This window comes from Aythya fuligula, chromosome Z, assembly GCF_009819795.1.
Source record: "Aythya fuligula isolate bAytFul2 chromosome Z, bAytFul2.pri, whole genome shotgun sequence".
Classification (NCBI taxonomy): Eukaryota; Metazoa; Chordata; class Aves; order Anseriformes; family Anatidae; genus Aythya; species Aythya fuligula.
The window spans coordinates 24,852,432-24,872,580 of NC_045593.1; the positions used below are offsets into that span (position 1 = coordinate 24,852,432).

Below are 20,149 nucleotides of genomic sequence, written 5' to 3' on the forward strand. Positions count from 1 at the left end.
CTCTATTAATTTCAACAGAGATAGAGAAGTAATAATAGTAACAATAATCTACAGTATATCGTATTTTAATCTTCCGCGCACCCTAGTTTAAATTTGAACTGGTGTTCTGTTCCCTCATGAAACACCTTGTGTGTCTTCTAGATCTAGCTGTTGTAGTTAACATCCAGGATTCTTTGCCTCTTGCATAGAGATGTTTCACCGGTTTTGAAGGGAACACCACTGCTAGTATCTAATTTTTGCATCACTGAATACTTTTTTGTACTGTTTTGTATTACTCTTGGATTATTTAACACCTTGATGTCAAAGTCTCTCTTTAAATCACATTGTGCTTAGGAGTAGATCACTGAATAGGGAGAGGTCACCTCACCTCTGGAAAACTTTAATTTTTGATAGAGTGCCTCACTACCTACCATATATACACTTACTTTAGAACTGAACACACATGGTCAGAAGCAAGAAAATAAAGACAAATTACTAAGACTACCGCAACTATTATTTTTCACTGAAATACCAGAATAACAAAACAATAACCTATGGATACTATTTACATTTTTTTCTTGTAAATAAAAATATTTGACAGTGCCTTTGGAAAGCACGTGAGATCCTTTGATTTACACATGAGCCAATACTTACTCATCTGTGTGATTTGACAGTCACGTTTCACTCATTGAAAACAATGTTCCCCTACTAAAGCTGTGCAAAAGTATCTTCAAAAATTATATATATATACACTAATTTGAAAGAAAATAGCAAAACAGCTTTCTGTCAAAAAAAAATCTACTTATAAACAAGTTGTTAGTATAACAAAACATGTAAATGACTTGGACATTATTTTTTCGTAACCTTTCTAACCCTTTGAGTCAAAAGGAAACTAAGCCAACCAACATAAAAATTTGCAGGGCTACTCTGGTGCTTAGTAAGATATTCCACTATACAGGGCAAGGACACTGCCACTCCCAAGGCATTCTTAAGTTAGCCGCTGAAAATAAGGTTCTCAGAATTTCTTTAGAGTTTAATCAACTACTAAGAGTTTTTTTCTGAGCTCTTATATTAAAAGAACTCAGAAGAACACACAGAAAACAGATACGCAAAGTAGTCTTTCAAGAGTCTGCCTACAGACACAAGAATTCCTAGAGAAGCAGCAAAACAAAAGCAAGTCTGTGACTAGTCTTATAACTAGCACTCAGTAGTCAATAGCTATTGACTATTACCTGCCAAATTTCATGATGCTATAGCAATTAAAACTCTAAGGAAAAAGAGAGATTCATTTGTACCACTAATTCAAAGATGCTGAACTAAGCGTGAAATGTAAAGACAGGGTTCCCATGTTTACAACTTGCTATGCAGGAGCAAGTAAAAAGATAACCATAGAAAAAATGCGTTTGTTGGCATGACTATGCTAACAAATCGCCTTAACCATAGTTTTTAATAACTGCAGTTTTTATCCAGTAATACTGTGACTACATTCAACCTTTTGCCAACAAAGCAGAGATACAATACCATCTTAGATACTACTACACTCACATGTATTCTTTTAGATACACGTATTTACTGTAACATAGCTTCACTGTAGCATAAATTTACTGTTTCTAAATTATTCCAGAATTGTTATGTTTTAATAAAAGACGTGCTAATTTTAAACTGCAAATTATGCAGAAGAAATTAATTTCATGTCATATAGAAATACTTGCAGAGGAGCTTTCTCATCTTGGATCTGTTTTTACTTGTAACATTCTTTTGGCCTATTAAAGTTTTATAATTGAGACAATGATAAAAATGCCTATTACAAAAAGCAACAATTATTAACTGCTGTGAAAATAAACTTGCTTGTGTGTAACTTACGGAAAGCAACAAATGGCCAAATAGGGGATGCTGAAACAATGAGCATGAGAGGTTTTGTTGCTCTCTTTGCTTCTCCACCCCAAAGACCATGATCAACAGAAACTACAAGCACTTCTTAAATAATACTGTAACTGCACAGAGAATAACTGTCCTGGATAAAGATACACTTCTGGGTTTTATAATTATTTCCTGTATATCTTAAAAAGTTAAGCCAAAATCTTGGAGTTCTAAACTTGTATTTTACACAACTCTACATGCATGAAAACCCTCTATACTTATTATGCTCCTTCATACTATTTCAGTTGCCAGTGCCAAGTCCTTCCCCTTCTCCTCAGAAGTTCTCTTAAGAGAGGTAAAATTGTTTAAAATTGCCGGAAACCAACATTCCGAACAGCTAACAGGCAGGCTTCAAGTACAGATGGAAAAGTAAATTAAAATGAGAGACAAAGCATTGATTCAGTAGGTTCTGCTTGAAAGTATGAAAAACCTTTCCTTCAGAAATACCTGGCAGTACCCATCACCCACTGCTTCATTCGCTTAGAATTCAATGACAAGCAACATCAGTATTTGCCTGAAAGGAAGACATTATGGACCATACAAACCACTAACAGGTAAGGGAAAGAGAAACCTGAGAGCCAAAAGGGTCAAGCAGGTCATTCAATTGGTTTCTTTTCTTAAAGATGAACTACCTTTAATTAAAGAAGGATCGATTTAGATCATGAACAGTGACAGAAGTACAGCTGTACTGACTTGAGGCATGCTAGGATTGTTTGCCATTGGAAAGGAAGGTTGTACTGTAGTCAAATGCACAAATACATTCTGCCATTTTGACTCCTCCAAGTTCTCAATGTTAACAGAGAACGGTGGGTTGACTATGATAAAGCTTTCATTGCCTACTAATACCTGATTTAATTTTTGACCATAGCATTGGTCCTAACAAAACAGAAGTTGAAATTCTTCAAGAAACAAATAAATAGTTCTTGCACAGTAATTCTGAATCAGTGTTTCTTCAGAAGCACTACGCGCTTAGTTCAATAGCCAGTTCCAAAACTCGATGTTTAACAGGAACTTCTCTCGTCCTGACCAAAAACTGCTCAGCTGAGGGCCAAATTAATTTAAGTACATACAACCAAGCATTCATGTATCCAAAGAAAGAAGTAGACAATGATACGCTTTCACATTCTCTGGACTAAGACTACTGCAGAACACTATTAGACAAATTACCTGTAGTACAGAAAAATTAATGAGGTTGAATTCTTCCCTTTCAATAGCTATTTGTGGTTTTTCTTCCTTTTTGTTTTCCCATGACATATCCTAATGTTACAGTTTGGAAATAAGCTTGTACCTGAAAATGCTACACTGAGATGCCCTTATCGTGATTTCATCGCTGACAACAGTTTTCTCGTACTCTGTAGCTTCAGTCACTATGGAAAAGCTGAGACAGAATCCTACAAAGACCCAAAGCTATGCCATCAAAACAGACAGCAAGCACATATGCTCATACTCCATCAGGGAAAAAAAAAAAAAAAAATTCACCATCACACATTTTTGAACACGCAATCCTGGAAGAATATAAGGGGGCAGCTGAAGCAACCCAACTTGATTTACAGTGATACAACAAAGTTTAGAGAGCGTTTGCAAAAACCCCAGATTCCATAACCTGATTCATCCACAGTCACACCTAGATGTACTCTGGGTGCATCCTGATCCAAGGCCACAGGAGCATAAAAACAAATGTAAACGTCTTTTTTTTTTTTTTTTTTTACTGGGAAAGTCTGGGTCCTCATACAACTCAGCACACAAGTATGTGAAAAAAATCTTACACATTGATGTAAGAAGTTAATGGAATCAACCTTCTCAACTGCTTCTGTCTAAACAGAGTATGGGTATGGGGAAGAGGGATGAAACATCCTGAAACACTCAAGTCCTGAAACATCCAAGACCTGTCAGACTCCAGCAATGTCAACGCAGTAAATCCTCGCTGAGATTAGATAGCTTTCTTTTTGAAATCCCAACCAAGAACGAACAAAAGTTGTATTTATGCCAATTCCACCAGAAGACATCATCTCACTTGAAATACCAGATTCAGCACCCAGAGCCTGTAAAAACCTAGAGCTTTTTTGGCCTCGAGTGCCTAAATTGTACTGTCAAAATAAACACCACATGTTGCTGCTCCTATTAAACAGGAGAATTCAGACTCCAACACATCCTGCTGCAAAGCAACGCAACAACAAGAATCTGGCAGCAAGACACTGCCAAGTCCTGGAGATTCTTGTAGACATTTGTGAACATTTGATCGCACAGAGTAAAGTAGGGAACCATGCTGAGATAGCGCAAGGAATCTACACATTCTTAAATCCTGGCCCTAGACCCCTTGGAAAGGTTAAGTCCTGGTTTCTTACTGAGATTCTCAAAGCATCAAAAAACAAGCAAACAAACAAAAAACCCAACTAGATAGTTTTCCTGTTTTTTTCGTTTGTTTGTTTGTTTTTGTGTGTGTCTCTCTCATGGCTCGATCAGTTCTACAGAGGCGGGGAGGAGTAGCTGGGGAGAACAACTACAGAAGATGTCAGAGCGTAAGGAAAAGGCACAGAGACCGGGACCGAGCGCAGCAGCCTCACCTCCTGGATCCGCCTGCGGGCCCGCTGCAGCACCTCCTCGTACCCCTTCTGCCGCAGCTCGCTCAGGCTCTCATAGTACTCTTCGGGGTCGTCCGTCTCGGTGAAGAGCACCTGCGAGAGGATCTTCCAGCCGCAGGTGTCCAGGCAGTGCACCAAGTAGACCTGCAGCTTGTAGCAGAGCGCGTCCATCTCCTGCTCGGACAGCTCGGGGGCCCCGAACAGCACCGTCCACATGCCGGAGGGCTCCTCGGGGAAGGCGGGCAGGTAGGGCTCCAGCTCCGAGTTCACCGAGCACAGCTGCTGGTGCACGGCCCGCAGGTCCTGGAAGGAGAACAGCCCGGCCCAGCTGCACTCCTCCCCCGCCGGCTCCGCGTCGGCAGCGGCCGGCTCGGACACCGGCGGCGACGACGACAGCGACAGCGAGCCGGCCGCCTCCTCCCGGCCCAGCTCCAGCACCTCGATGTCCTCCACCGCCGGCCTGCGGGCACGCAGCGAGCCCCGGGCCGGCACGGGGGGGTCGGCGCCGCAGGCCGGGCCCCTGCGCAGCGCCTTGGGGGCGGCCCCGGCCCCGGCCCCGGCCTCGGCCTCGGCCCCGGCCCCGGCCCGCCGCACGTCGCGGGAGCCGCTGCGCTGCCGCTGCGCCGTGCGGTTGTGGCAGGTGATGGCGAACTTGCCCTCGATCTCGTTCCAGGCTACGATGAAGACGAACTTGTGCTTCTCGCGCTCCTGGAAGGCGTGCGGCCTCACGGCCACCCAGTCGGCCTCCAGCGTCTCCTCCAGCGCGAAGGCGGACATGGCGCTGCTGCTGCGCGGACCCGGACCCGGACCCGGGGCCGTGCCGTGCTCCGCCGGGCTGTGCCGCGCCTCAGCCGCCCCCGCTTCTCGCCGGCCGGCCCGCAGCCCCGCGCGGCGCCTCACCGCCCACCATCAGCCATCTTAGGGCGGGCGCTCCGGGGGGCCGCAGCGGCGGGGCGGGGGAGGGAGGGAGGGAGGACGGCGAGGAGGAGGAGGAGGAAGAGCAGCAGGAGGAGGAGGAAGGATGAGGGGGTGCGGGGGGGTTGGGTTAAGGTGAGGTGAGGCAGCGTCGCGCGGTGCTGGCGCAGCGCCCTCCTCCCGCCCGCCCGCCCGCCGCGCCGCGCTGCCGGCGGACAATGCCCGCCCGCCCGCCGCCCGCCGCGCAGGTACCGCCGCGTCACGTGGGCCGAGGGCTCTGTTTACAAGCGGCGGCGGCGGCGCTGCGGCAACTCGGCGCCGGCCCCGCCCACCCGCGGCGGGACCTCCCGCCATTGGCTGGCCGCCCCGCCCTCCGCCCCGCCCCCTCCTCCGCCCCGCCCCTCGCGCTCACCCCGGCCCCCGGCCCTCGGACGCGGTGCGCGGGGCATGCCGGGGCGGGCGCGTGCCGGGCCGTTGGCGGCCGTTGGCGGCCGTTGGGGGCCGTTGGGGGCGGGCGCCTCACGGGTCCCCCCTCACGGCTCCGCCCATGCCGGTACCGGCCTCAGCAGCTCCCCGCCCGCCCCGAGCCCTCCCCAAAGCCCTTGGCAGAGTTTTGTTTGTTTGTTTGTTTGTTGTTTTTTTCTCTCTCTTTTTTTTTTTTTTTTTTTTTTCAGCTTGTTTCCCGCTCTTCCCGCTCCACCAAGCCTTTTTTTTTGTCTGCGTGGTTACCGCGGAGGTGCACGTCGCCTCGTCAGCTTTACGTGCTTCGTCGTGACCAGAGGTTGAAGCGGAATAGCTGAAAGGCCCTTATCGAGCGTGCCCCGCAGCGGCTGCAGGGAGCCCTGGGGAGGAGGGCATGTTCTGCAGTAGCTGTCTCGGGCAATTCTGTGCCTTTAAAAAAACGGAGCTAACCGATTGCGCCGAGGCACGGCGTTCTGTGCTTGTGTTGGCCTGTCCTACTTAGGAATTGGCAGCGTGGAAACCTCGCGGAGTTTTCCAAGTGTATTGCAGAGCACGTCGAAGGTTACAGGAAGCCAGCAGGGACAGCTCAAGTCTGAAAGGAATGATTAATCAAATGCAATTTTAAGGCCCGTGGTCCGTTTCTTGTTGTCCTTTAGGGTACTCCATTTCGCTTTGTATAAATGAAAAAAAAAAAAAAAAGTCTTAATGATAGAGCTCCAAAAATAGTTTAATCAAAAATAACATAGTATGCATTGGCTCATCTGTGATGCTGTTGTTCCTCTGTAAATTTAAGAAGCACCACGGGAATAAAACATTTCTAGTTGAGCTTGCCAGAGAAACAGAGTGAGTCACCATCACTGCTTTTTTCTAAAGTTAAGGTATTGACTAGCATCCTGTCCTTGGAGGCTAAAGTATTTGGGGAGAGCCTCTGACAATCCAAACATTCTCAGGTCATTAACTCAGAAACCTCGTGTATTCAGGAGACTCATGGTTACATCTCAAATACCAAAAGTCACAGCTGTTAGGAAAAAGAAGGAAATGATGGCTCAGCAGCCACAGGAAAGGACCATAAACGGGTGTGCTTTACATCTTGGAGAACAACATTTTTTTCTGTTGCTGTAAATTCAGGTGCAGATCAAAGCATCTGTGAAATGATCCGAAAGATAAGGTTATACCCCATGTAGAAGTGGCTAAGAAAACAAGCCATCAATATGTTGGTGGAGGAACTACAGTTTGATTCTGTTAAGTATTCAGAAGCAAATTTGCAGTGGATGAATGTAAGCAGCAAACCAGTTTTGTCATCAGTAATGCACGAAAGAAAAAACAATGAAGATGCATTTGTGTATATCCAGGCTTAAAAGAATTAAACATGGATTCAAGATTCCTCATCAGCCAAAGGATCAGAGTCCTAATATTTCAGGTAAGCTACTGCAGAAGCCAAGGTCTTTTGTTGAGGAATTTTTGAAGCTGCAAGGAGGCCACCACTTGCTGCAGCTGAGCAAACCAAGCTACCAGGATGACTACGAAGAGTTGCCATAAAGATGTTCTTCTATCGCCCGATTGAGGAATTAAAAATAATGTTGCAAGCAGATGGCATTTCTTCAAGGACAAGATCTACGTGACTGCTAATCACAAGGGGGTTGTTTTCTTGCAGGTGGGGTAGTTTTCTTGCAGTTGTTTTGTCTGAGTGCTTTCGAACAATAATCTTGTGTGAAACGCTATCCGCCCCTGCTAAATTTGCTGTAAGAGTCAGGCTATTCGGGTAATAAAGAGAGAGCATGATCTGACCATATTGGTGTGCTTTATGACTTCAGCCGTTCTTCCTGCAACAGTCTTTGAAGCACTGTTCACCTGGCTGTGCTCTGATAGCAGAGGGACAAACCTGTAGAATTTAAAGGAGATAATAGGTAAATGTAGCATGAAAACTGGTACGAAACTTGCTCAGCAACAGTCAAGTTTCTGACTGGCCTCTTCCAATGCAGCAGAAAAGCTATGCCATCAGATTTCAACAGCTATTACATTTTGCCAAAATTGTACCCTTATGGGAAAACAAAACAAAACAAAACTTGCAAGGTAGTAGCAATTTTTCAAGCTCACATTGTCAAGGAGCACAGAGTAAACTTCAGAGTAATGTCTGTATTGCAGTACATGCATAACTGTTCATTCATAGCAATATAATAGGGCAGGCTTTTCAGACTATGTTGATTTGTTCATAAAGGTGGTTAAAAGAAATACGTCAATGAACTCCACTGAGTAAAACAGAAAAAAAAAAAAAAAAAAAATCTGAAAGGCTAGGAATGACCTTCCAAACAGGGCTTGTAGTGGAGTGTGCTGGTATCCTGGGCTGCCTTAAAGAGGGGTGTTGCTACCACATTGAGGGACATGATCCTTCCTCTCTCCTCATCACACTTGGCGATGCCATACTTGGAGTGTTGTATCCAGTTCTGGGCTCCTCTGTACAAGAAGGGGGTGGAGTTACTGCAGAGAGTCCAACAAAGAGCCACAAAAATGGTCAGGGGACTGGAGCACCTCTCGTAGGAGGAAAGGCGGGGAGAGCTGGGACAGTGCAGCCTGAAGAAGGGGAGGCTCAGGGGAATATCATCAATGTACATGAATACCTGAAGGGGCGGCGCAAAGAGGACAGAGACAGCCTCTTTTCTGTGCTGTCCTGGTACCGGGCACCACTGAAACACAAGAGGATCCTCCTGAGCGTCAGGAAGCATGACTTCACTCTGACTGAGCAACAGGATAGGTTGCCCACAGAGGTTGTGGTGTCTCCGTTCTTGGGTGTATTCGAGAGCCATCTGAGAGCATGGTCCTGCTTGAGCAGGGAGGGTGTACCAGATGGCCTTCAGAGTTCTCTTCTAGCTTCAGCCACTCTGCGACTCTGTACACTAACCAGAAGTGGGTTAGGTAGCACCCAATCAGCCTGGCTTGTGGTTGTTTTCCACTGTTTAGAAAAGTGAAAAGTGCAACAATTACTGGGGAGTGCCTCTGTCATCTAAGAGAACATGAGCTGCGTGGAGAGACCTGCAGCACTGCTGCTGAGGAAGTGCTGCTGCACTTCAGTGTGTAGATCACATCGCTAACCTGGAAACTGCACGTGGGAGGGGCCGGGTCAACCTTACGAGCAGGGCTGTTGGAAGTAGCAGATATTCAGCCAGCAAGCTAGATTATTATGTTTCAAAGAGCCAAAGGTTTCTGAGAGCCACAAGTGCTCTATTGCTAGTGAGCTGAAATGTAAGCTTGGGAATTTAGTTGATGTCGTTTTTTTTTTTTTAAAGAATTGGGTTAAATGCCAGAACTTTTATACAGGGAGTACTTTGAGTCATTGCTATCCTTGGGCAGTCTCCAAGCAGTGATTTTTAATACAATTTTTAGTTAGCAAGCCAATGACAAGTCATTTTGCAAAGTTCTGTGTGTTAATCTGTGATTTTTGTGCGTTGCAATATCATTTACCTGAGCCTGTTTATGCTAGTTCTTAGACATGATCTCAGTTCACGTTCATGTTGGAAAAACACAGAATCCAAATTCAGCACAGAAGAAGACATACTGAAAGCTTCTCAGCTGCATTGATTGTAGACTGCCTAGGCAGATCCAGGCATAATAAATGCTGAACAGGGCTGGAGACAGGATGATACCATATAGAACTGCTCATACATATTTGTGGATGTGTAGGGTGGGTCATTAATTGTCTGTCGTAAAAGGTTGGGTCATTTGTGGGTTGAACAACCAGAACCTCTGCAAAGTGATCTCATAGTGCTGTCTAAATTGTCTTCTGCATGCTAATGATGTGAACAAGAACAGAAATACACCTCTAAGTGTTTATACAAACATTCCAGCTAGCGTGTAACTCCTACAGAATGCTTCAGGCTGAAGCGAAATTACACCCCTCTGAATCTTTGAACACCTTGAGTAAACTAGTTCTAGTACAAAGCATTTTTAAGAAAACGAGGTCTCAACCGAGAAGCCTGATTTAACATTTGATCAGTTCCAAACTACCACTATTGTAATATGATTTCTGTCCAAATACAAGACAGTTGTATATTTAGTTAACTAGCTGTGCAATTCCTTAAAAGTAGCTGAGATGGAGGGAGGAGAATATTCCTTAGCATGCCTCAAAGTACTGTAGCATTGTGGGTATTCTGAGGTGTCCTGAAATTGCTATTAATTTTTTAATTGCTGTTATTGTGTTAATGCAACTATTGCAGACAAGCATTTTTAAGAGGTTTCTGTTGATAGAGTAATTCAAACTTTAGTGTGGGCAAGCCAAACAGCTATGTCTGTTTGTTGTTAGTAGGAGTCTTTTTCTGGCAAAAGGTTGTGGTTTTTTTAAGAGTATGTCTGTGTGAAGTGTGACTAGAAGCTAACTGCGTGAAAGCGTTATTGACTTCATGATGGCTTAGTAACACTCTTCCAATAAAACGTCCATCAAAAAGCACACTTTCTAGTAATAGTTGTCTCTGCACTTGAAATTCTGGAAGTATCTACCCTTTTGATATAAGAAGAGATTTGGGGCAGTTTCCAAGTACAAGGAGTTGTATTGTACAGGGGAAACAATAGAGGTGCAGTGTGTGTGATAAGCCCATCCATTGAATGTAGGAGAACTGGATACTTCGGATATTTATGCTGGCTCCAAACTGAAGAATTTTCTGCAACCAAATATTATTGCAGTTGTAGAACGTGGAATTATTACTGTGTGGTAAGCTTTACAAATGTATGGTAAGCTGAACATGAAATGGAATCTCTCACTGCTGAGAGGATCCGATAATTTAAATACAAATCAATCTTCCCTTGAAAGGAATCATTCATAAAAGTCAATCTTTTCTCTTTTAACCAATCAAGGAGATTGATAAAGTTTGTCTAAGTGACAATGGAGAAAAATGTGTCAGTAATACTCCAGAATCCCTCCCTGAAAGCTCAGATGATACAAAAACTAAGCTTCCAACTTAAATGTACTATTATAGTGGGAAAATTCCAAGTTTCATAAGAATTTTATTAAGTTATTTGAAAGTAATTAGTAGGCTCTGTGGCAAACAAAAAAAAAAAGTTTGCAACAAGAGACACAACAGGAGCAGTCCTGTCTTGCAGGCTGGATGAGTTGGGAATGATGGTGCTTCCAGCTCTCTGTAGTGGTTTACAAAGCAATTCTTCAACTTGTTTGTTTACAGAAACCATATTCTAATGTGCTCCACCCAAGTACATGGGAATAGAAAAAATGATCCTGATGACGGAAAGAAAAATTTGTAGTTTTGAGAAAACATTTTTTTTTAAAGTCATGTTAAGTGCAAAAATGCAAGAAATATTTCTAACTGCATTTTTTTTTTTTTTTTGGTCATGTTTAGTATCTCATAATTAAAAAAAGGGAATTCATAAATAGTTCCTTAAAAGTCATATTTTCTTTTAGGTCCAGAGTGAAAAAGTCCAGTCCAAGATATTTTGAGAAATAAAGAAAATGCCTGCTTGCCTGTGAATACAGTGTGTCCAGCTGTGTAGCAGTATACAGGCTGTAGTGGAGTATTGGGCGTTGTTATTCAGGGAAAGAGGAAGCAATATGCTTAGCCACATCCACAATTCACCTCAGTCAATCAAGAACATTTGTAACTAGAGAGGGGAAGCCCCAAACCACAGAACAAGCATTGAGTTATAACAGACAAAATACCTATGTGAATCTAAAAAAAGGAAATCATAGTTCCCGTGGCTGTGAATGCAGTCTACCTTCTGATTAATCAGTGCAACATATGACAAGAACACAATTCAGATGTTTTTAATTAGCCTTTCAGTTTCCATCCTTTCTCAACCTGATATACAGATAGATTGACAAACAGCCTGATCTGTCTGCAAGATCATACAAGGTCTATACTAAAATAATTTGATTATATGGAAAAAGGTTTATCTGAGGAATTCTGTACTGACATTTGGATGAAAAGACTGGGTTGAAGACTACTGAGCTTTTGATTTAGTGTGTGATCCTGACACTTCCCATAAACATGTAAGCTGCTGTTCCTTTGCTCTGAGGGAAAAAAAACTTTGGAGACTGGATGAGTCACTCTGTTTCCAGTACATTTCCAGGCCATCTGACCCCTGTAAGATTCTGCAGGACTTGTGTCATTACATTGTACACTGGCTGAGATGAGCATAACAGACTATTGTATGTACAGCCAATGCTGTATTTGGGTCACAAGTGGATGGTAAAATTTCTAAATACATTCTCTAAAAGGCTAAGACTAGATTAAGTAATGGGCATAAATTACATAAAATGTGAGCGGTAAATATAGCACTTCTAGCGAATACTCAAGAGGTCTTAGCTTGAATCTGATGGATTTCATCTATTAAGGTGTCAACAATTGCCACTGAGCCAAGAAAGTGCCAGGATTTGTTTGCATTTTCTGTAAATTTCAGTTATCGTAGCAGACAAGGAATCCTGAGATTTCCAGTCAAAACACCTAAGTGGAGTGACAGGAAATTTGTCTTTTGCAGTCCAGTTAATCCTTACTGCTTTCTTTGTATTGCTTAAGTTTTAGATAAATGTGAATTGCGTAAGTAAAAATACATCCAAAAAATGTAGGTTTTAATAGAAACACTTTCTATTTGATGGTAGTTCTGTTCTTGCATGTTTCATGGATAAAGACTCTTGAAAAATAATTGTAAAATACAGTGCTATAATCAAAAGTATTCTAAGCATAGTAGTTATTGAATTAAGTTTCTGATTTGTAAACATCACACTGTTAACACTGGAACACTGTGATTTTATTTATTTATTTATTTATTTATTTTTTCCCAGCAGAACATTCTGTTGTTTATCATTCACTTTCATACAGGTCAGGGAAGACCATGGATACTTATTGATTAGCTTTATTATTCACACTGTCTCAAGAATGCCTAGTGTATTTTGAATCATTTGTTAGCCTCTCCACAGAAGCTAGTTCATGTCCAGCTTGTATGTTATCTCCCCACAGTTTCAGCTACACTGTTCTAAATACACAACCTGCTTATATTAAAGCTGCCTTATAAACATATGTGTAAGATATAGTAACAGCCCTGGCTGTGGTGTAAATAGTCTTAAGTAGCAACATCTCAGAAAATCTATACATTCATCTTTGGTCATCACAATAGCAACTGAGTATGCTAGCGTGTGAGGCAGAGTTGGGGCAGAAGGTAAAACACAAGCCAGAATAATGCCAATACCAACAGACTGCAGCATAAAACATTTTAGACTTGTATGATGTTTACTAAGCACAGAGTATTTTCCAAGGCATTTTGGAAGTCTGTCTCCTAATAAAATGCAAGTCAGCAGGCTAGAGAGATGTTTAAAGTCTTAACAGTTTTTGAGCAGAAATAATTATAGATAGCAGCTACAGTTTGCCAGATATTTGTTCCAGCATTTGGGGATCCAACGAGGTTGGAGACAGTTCAAGAAAGAGAACAGCCTGCTGAGTAAAATAAAATACATACTAGTGAGAAAGTCTTGCAACAAAATTCTCCAGAGCGCTGCGTAAACACTCTACACAACAGAATAAACTCAGTATATGGAGTGAAAAGTCACAACAACACTGCTAATGCTATAGGCAAGCCTGAATCCCAAGTGTCCTCTCCGAAGTTTGTCAGGGTGAGACACCTACATCTAGGAGATCTTAGGTGTTCTCCTGCCTGCCTAAGTAGAAGGCCTGACATTTAGCCTCACTTATGAAACAAGTTCTCATCCCAATTAAACTGTTCTGGAGAAATACTGGGTAGCATGAGCTGCTGTCTGTAGATGTAGCTACACCCAAAGCTGCTGCATTCTTGAGTCTGATCCAGTTACTCAGTACAGGAGAAACAGATGGTATCTTCATCTGGTTCCATCTTCAGCTGAATTGCCATGTGATCCCACTGGCAGCGCTGAAAAAGGGAAGCAGTCCTTGTAAAAAGAAGTCCAAATCTCGTGTTGATGGGCCTGCATGCTTCCCAGTGAATGGTTAAATCCCTCCTTGAATCCAGATGATCAGATCTGGAAGAGTAGTAAAGTCCAAGAGAGGTTTCATACAGAACAGTAATTTGTAGTTTAAAGGAGAATGAAAAAGGGGGAAATGTGTTTTGTTTCTTTTTCTAACGTCACCAGGCATTGCTGATTGGCAACCCTCTTAAGTTGTCATTCTACAGTGAAACAGCAGAGTTCATAGATGTGGGATGAGAGAGGTTGTAGTGTTAGAAATAATACACTTTCCTGCATCCAAATAAGTTCAGCATTAGTAGAAAGTGGTTGTTGATCTGATTCTTTGTTACTGTCATGTGACTGGTGATGAATAGCTGGTCTGAAAGCAAATCAGACTTGTAAGAAAACGAGCAGCTTTTATTTTTAGAAATAAATATTTTTCCTCTTAAGCAGTATCTGAAATCCTTTGCAGAAAAATTCAGCTTCTGACTGTGGGCCCTTCAGAATGGAAACAGCATCTAAATCATTACTGTACAAAGATGTTTATAGGCAGAAATGACACATAGCCTTTTTAATTAAATCAGAAGGTTGCTTTTGTCAGATTTTATGCAGAAGACTAACACTAGTATTCTGTAGCCTATTTGATGAGCCTTACTCTTTTCAATTCTAACATTTATGCCTTAGGCAAACAATTTGTAATATGAGCAATAGAATATTCAAAACTATTTCCTTATGGATTTATGTTCTGTATCCTCAATTCAATATCCTAACTCACCATACACTACCCCACGGTGCCACCCCATCTGAGTAAGAATCAGAATGTGCTATGACTTGCCCAAAGCTATGTTAATATAGGTATGTATGTCTTAGTCACTCATCTGATGCAAAATATAAGCTATGTATATATATATATAATGACTGATTTATTTTATTTTTTTTTAAAGTTGTGAAAGATTGATTTACCCTTTTGGCACTTCACCAGGTGAACCGGATGACTTCTTGAGGTCTCATCCAACCAGAATCAGTTTGTGCTTCAACACAGTTAAAATTAGTTTACCTTTGGACATTTAATCTGCCAGAATCATCCAGCTGAATGATTTTGCAATTCAATGCTGGTTTCAAATTTGCTTAAAACTGGCCAGCATTTTCAAATATTGTAAGGGATGGAGTAACAGAGGCACAAACTGACTGGTGGTGACTGTGTAATCCTTGCTTTCTCAGATCAGGCTACCACAGCATACTTAGCAATGGGCTGTGGCACTGGCACTTCAGTGTTGCTAGCCCAGGCTCTGCTTTTCATATTACCAAGGTTTACTTTCAGCATCTGTTCTACAAATCTGATCCATGCCTGACATTACTGAAAGGAAACTTAGTGAGACTGTGATCACCTGCTAGGTTTTTAACATGATGTAACGTGATATAACATACGTAACACAGGCCATTTCTCATAACAGTATGGTATATTTGCTTTAAGACTGCAGTCTTGTTTTCTTTTACAGAGGAGCAGGTCATCTGCAGGAATGGTTTTATTAATGGCTTCTCATGTGCTTGTCATTAATTATCAGCTGACACCTTTTCCAGCCAGTCTTTATTCTTAGAATTGCATCATACGACAAACGCATCTTAACATTCTTTGCTGTTGATGCAAGAACTAAAGAGGTCTGAGCTGTCATTGAAGTTCCTGTTGGTAAGTTATTGTCATTGTCCTGTGGCAAATCCCTTCTGCTTAATTGTATCAAAAGTATATTCTGCATGTTTATTCCTTTTGGAGATATCCTGGTTGTCATAGTTATCAAAAATAAAAGATTAACTACTCAAAACAAGGGACAGAGAGATCTTTTGCTAGACAGATATAGCTGGGAGGAAAAAGTATTCAAGTATTGTCATTTGATTTAACATAGCAAGCTTATTTATACATTAATCTCTCTATTTTTGCTTATTTAAAATATCACTGATCATTTTGCAATTACCAACTGCATTCTTTTTAATGCTTCCTGGTTTCTATAAGGCTTTAGAATAGATTGATGGACTTTAATCTGTGTTCCATCTTTTGATCATTTTCAGCCAAGGTTTTGAATATGTTTGCTGACAGAAACCAGTATGCTGAAGATTTTCACTTGTGAGTAAGTCACATCAGCTGTAAGATACTCTGATTTTATTAGATATGTCAACAAAGTTCAACATTTCAAATAAAAAAAATCCATTGCTTCATCTTTTGTTTACTCTTGCTACAGTGAGATGCTTATCATTTCCTTCTGAGAGTTGAGGTGTTTCACTGGCGACCTTGCTGGTTAAAAGGAGACTCCCCATCTGGTGACTGTGTTCATCATCCCTTCATTTCAGTTTCCCAAATTTCATTTGGAAATTTCCTGAGGACTCTGAGTACTACCAAGTGCATTTTATAATTTTATATGGCAATGAAAACAATATTTTTGTTTATTTGTTTTTGTTTTGTTTTGTTTATTTTAATTGCAGGGTCCTGTTTTTACTTTAAAGAACTGCAAAAGCTTCAATCATCATCTTTCAGTCATCAAAAGTTTAACGTCAGTGTAGGTGGTTTGTAATTCCATATTACAGCTATCTGAATGAGAGTCCCCACTGTCCTTCAAATCTGCACTATTATTATGCTAATATCTTATAGACAAGTATGTGCTTAACTTCACTACCCTGAATTATCCCACTGATTTAAACAGAATATCTTCCATTCCAGGTAGTATGGCCAAGATTTCAGGTAAGCTATTTGTCTGAACAAGTTTGTAGTCAGAGCAGGCACTAAGAAGCAGAGGAGGGGTTATGGGGAAAATCAGGTACAAAAAGGGCACATGCATTGGGGCCACACGTAGTGGGAAAGTTTCTTTTGTTAAACTGTTATGAAGAGGCTGGCTTCAGTGTGATTTGACCACTGGTTTGAAGTGACCTCTTGAACAGAAATCAGGTTAGGCTATCTGGGTTACACGGGTTCAGACATTGCTATTTTTATTACAGAAACAGTAACCTTGTCTGGAAAGGACCTGGACAGATCATGCCGAAGATCCCATTCTCCCAGAACATAATACACTGCCAGATGTCCCTGTCACCTCCTTTCTGAAGTGTCCAAAGATGGAGATTCCTCATTCTTGTTCAGTGAACTATTACAATGGCTAGTTTTCTTTGCAATGAGAATGTGTTTTCTGGTATCTAACTTGATTTACCTTCTGCAGTTTCAATATTGGGTGAAGTCCTTTGGCTTTATATTGTCTAGAACATGTGATATTAGTAAAGAATAACAAACTGGGAGTGAATGGATATCTGGAAGCCTCGCTTGCTTAGAGAATCTTTCTAAGATTCAAAGAAACGTCAAAGAAATGGACATGCTGCAATGGCTGCTGAGACCAGAAAGGAGAGCCTTCTGAACTGAAATGGGCCAGAACCTTGAGGGTAAGAATATGAATGATTTGAACTATAAAAAGGCACTCAGGCCTCATCTTGTCATTGCCAGAAATAGTATGTTTTCTCAGGTATCAGAAATATTATGTCACTGGGAGGGAGTAATTAAAACCCTGGGGTCTGGCATAAAGGACTGCCTTTCAGCTCAGTAAAGGAATTAGTGTAGCAGCAGCTCTTTCCTGGGGGAAGCAGCAACAACTGGTGCTCCTAAGTCAGTAGGGATGAGGTAGTAACCCAAGGAGTGTCAGCTTCTAGCAGTGAGAGGAGAAGCACTGAGAAGAAGAAAATAATGAGGAAACAATGGCACAGTGTTTATGGAGTCATTGGTGGGGGATGGAAAGATGATAGTGACATCCTGTATTAATTAGAAGCTTTAAGCATGTTTTACTGGAACAAATGAGTCAAGAAGGTCAGAGGTATTTATTTACATGACCCACTGTATAATGCTAAGTAGTTAAGGTCTGGCCATTCAGAGACAACCAAATGTATTTCAGCAAATACCCACATCTAAAAGAGCCAAGAAGTTTTAACATTTGTTAGCCACAAAAAAAAAAAAAAAAAAAAAAAAAAAAAAAAAAGTAAAAAAAGAACAGGGAAAATGGTTGAGTGTGATTTTAACCACATCTTTACTTCCTTCCTCATAGCTACAGTAGTGGTTGCTGGTTTTGTTTTGTTTCTTATAAGGGAAGCTGTTGTATTTGGCAGTCTTTTAGGTGGTATTAAAGATGATAATAACTGTTCTTTTTGGATAGAGAAGAAATTAAGATGATGAGCCAGAGCTGCTGTTATTATTGTTGCAGTAAAAGCCTAAATCTGCCTCTTCAATGACAAATTAAGGCAAGCACACACAAAAGAATAAAGGGGGGGGGGGGGGGGGAAAGGCCAAGTTAGAAAGTGCACCTTCTGTTTCTGCTCCTGACTTTAATTTACAACTTTGTTGCTAGAGGAGACTGAGCACAGCACACAGTGACTCCAAGATTTGGCTAACCTGTATAAGCACTGAGCTGTTTCAAGGCACTGCTTTCCTCTGCCTCCCTGTTTTAGACTTGCATCGGTGCTGCCAAAAATACTGATCTGACCAGCTAAGACATAAGCTGACGGCATAGGGAGAGGAACAGAAGCAAGAAGATCTACACTGGGGAAACAAAAGGGAACAAGTGAAGAGACGTGACAGGAGGAGTGCAAGTTGTCTTCCAGCCCAGCGTTTGCTAAGCTGGCAGAAGAGGCAGTGTCATGCATGCCCTTCCCTTAGGCACACCTCTTGTTAGGAAGTTCCTTAGGGCTGAGGAAAGGAGACCCAGTGGTGGGTCTATTTGTTTGTCACACAGTCTTTATGGGTTGTCTTGGTGGGTACCTGGAGACCTTTCTAGCTTTAATCTTTTCTGACTTTTATAAATAATACTGTTTAACATCCTGCTGCTTCTGTTCAACAGTGATGTTTCCTGTCTGTCTTTTCTCAGTTTGAGCTTCTTTCAGAGCATGTGCCATTGAATATCAGATAATCTGAGATGCTGTTCCTATTACAGTTTGACAGCCATGCATCACTCTTCAAATACCATAATTTACCACACTGCTGTCTGTGTTTTCCTTAAAGAATGATTGGACTTTCATATGAGCTGGAATGGATACAGGGTAAATGTTAACTAGTCCTTATTAACCATTTTCTTCCTTACCTTGGGCAGAAAACCTTATTTTGTAAGGAAAGGTTTGTTTGTTTGCTTTTTGTTTGGTTGGTTCTTTTTTAGGACCAGATGATCCCAGTGTTCAAAACAGTTGGTCTGTCTGGGATTCTACATGGCAGGTCAAACCTCTGTGTTTCTCTTCAGGCAGCAGCACACATTCTCTTAACCTACACTTCATGATATCCTGTCATACAGTCTACTTTGTAGTTCCCATCTTCACTGTACAATTTCAGATTAACTCTGCATCTTCTTCATACTGATAGCATTGGATTTTTTTCCTTTGGACAATTTGGGATGTAAGTTTCTGCCTCTTGGCCCAGAAGCTGGGCACACCTTTTTGCTTGCAGGCAAAAGGATTTGAAAGAATCAACAAGATTTGAAGAAAATCAGTGCCTCTCCCCCTCCCACTCTCCCCAAACACCACCTTTATTTATTTTTTTATTTACTTATTTATTTATTCACTTCTGGGTTCAGGAAGAATTAGTTGGTGCCTGGATAAGGGATTAGTACTGTTTGTTATGGTCTTGAAGCACCTTGAAAGAAGCAGTTTCTCCAGTTTAACCACATGCATCCATTTTACCACCACGAACTTTGTCAGCTTGAGAAGTTGCAGCCTGGAAGGAAGTGGGAGGTGCAGCTGCAGAGGGACAGGAAACTGCTGGGTGTGAATCCAAAATGATGAACTAGTTGCAGACAGACTGATGGCTCAGCAGCGCACTGTAAATAACTTTGATGGACTGTCGTCGATGCAGGTGTGAGGCAACTCAAGAAAAAAGAAGGTTGAAAGAATGTGGGGTATACTGTGAGGCAAATGCATTCTTATGATGATGCATTTCAACACTGAAATCCCTGGGTGGGACACTGTAAGTGTAAAAGATAAGTCAGACATAAAACCTTCCAGAGCACTGCAGCAAGAGGTAAGCAGTTTGATTCATTCTTCCTTACTGTTCTACTTTTCCTGCTTTTGTTTCCTTTCTAGTCTGGTTATTGTTTTCCTCTTTCCTCTCCAACTCCATCACTTGCCTTCTTGTTGTTTGGCCTTTGACTGCCCCAAATAATATCTAAGTACATGTTTGGATTAAAAAAAACAATTATACTTGTTTTATAACTACTTATAAAACAAGTTATATATTGTTATATATTATATATAACATATATATATTATATACATGTATATATATATATTATAGCATATATATATATATATATATATAAATGTTATATAACTACTACACTCTCCTTAGAAAACCTAATTTGACTTAAACCCT

At 41.6% G+C, this 20,149-nt stretch overlaps 1 protein-coding gene across 2 annotated transcripts in view; it reads right to left on the minus strand.

The window, feature by feature from the left end:
• The window catches only part of JMY (junction mediating and regulatory protein, p53 cofactor), a 69,394-nt gene extending 64,017 nt beyond the window's left edge, over nt 1–5,377 (minus strand). For both annotated transcript variants that reach the window (XM_032205636.1, XM_032205635.1), the window contains exon 1: nt 4,464–5,377. In XM_032205636.1, coding sequence (XP_032061527.1) covers nt 4,464–5,258 — 795 coding nt within the window. In that variant the 5' untranslated portion in view covers nt 5,259–5,377. The remainder of the gene's footprint in view (nt 1–4,463) is intronic.
• Between the last annotated feature and the right edge of the window lie 14,772 nt (nt 5,378–20,149).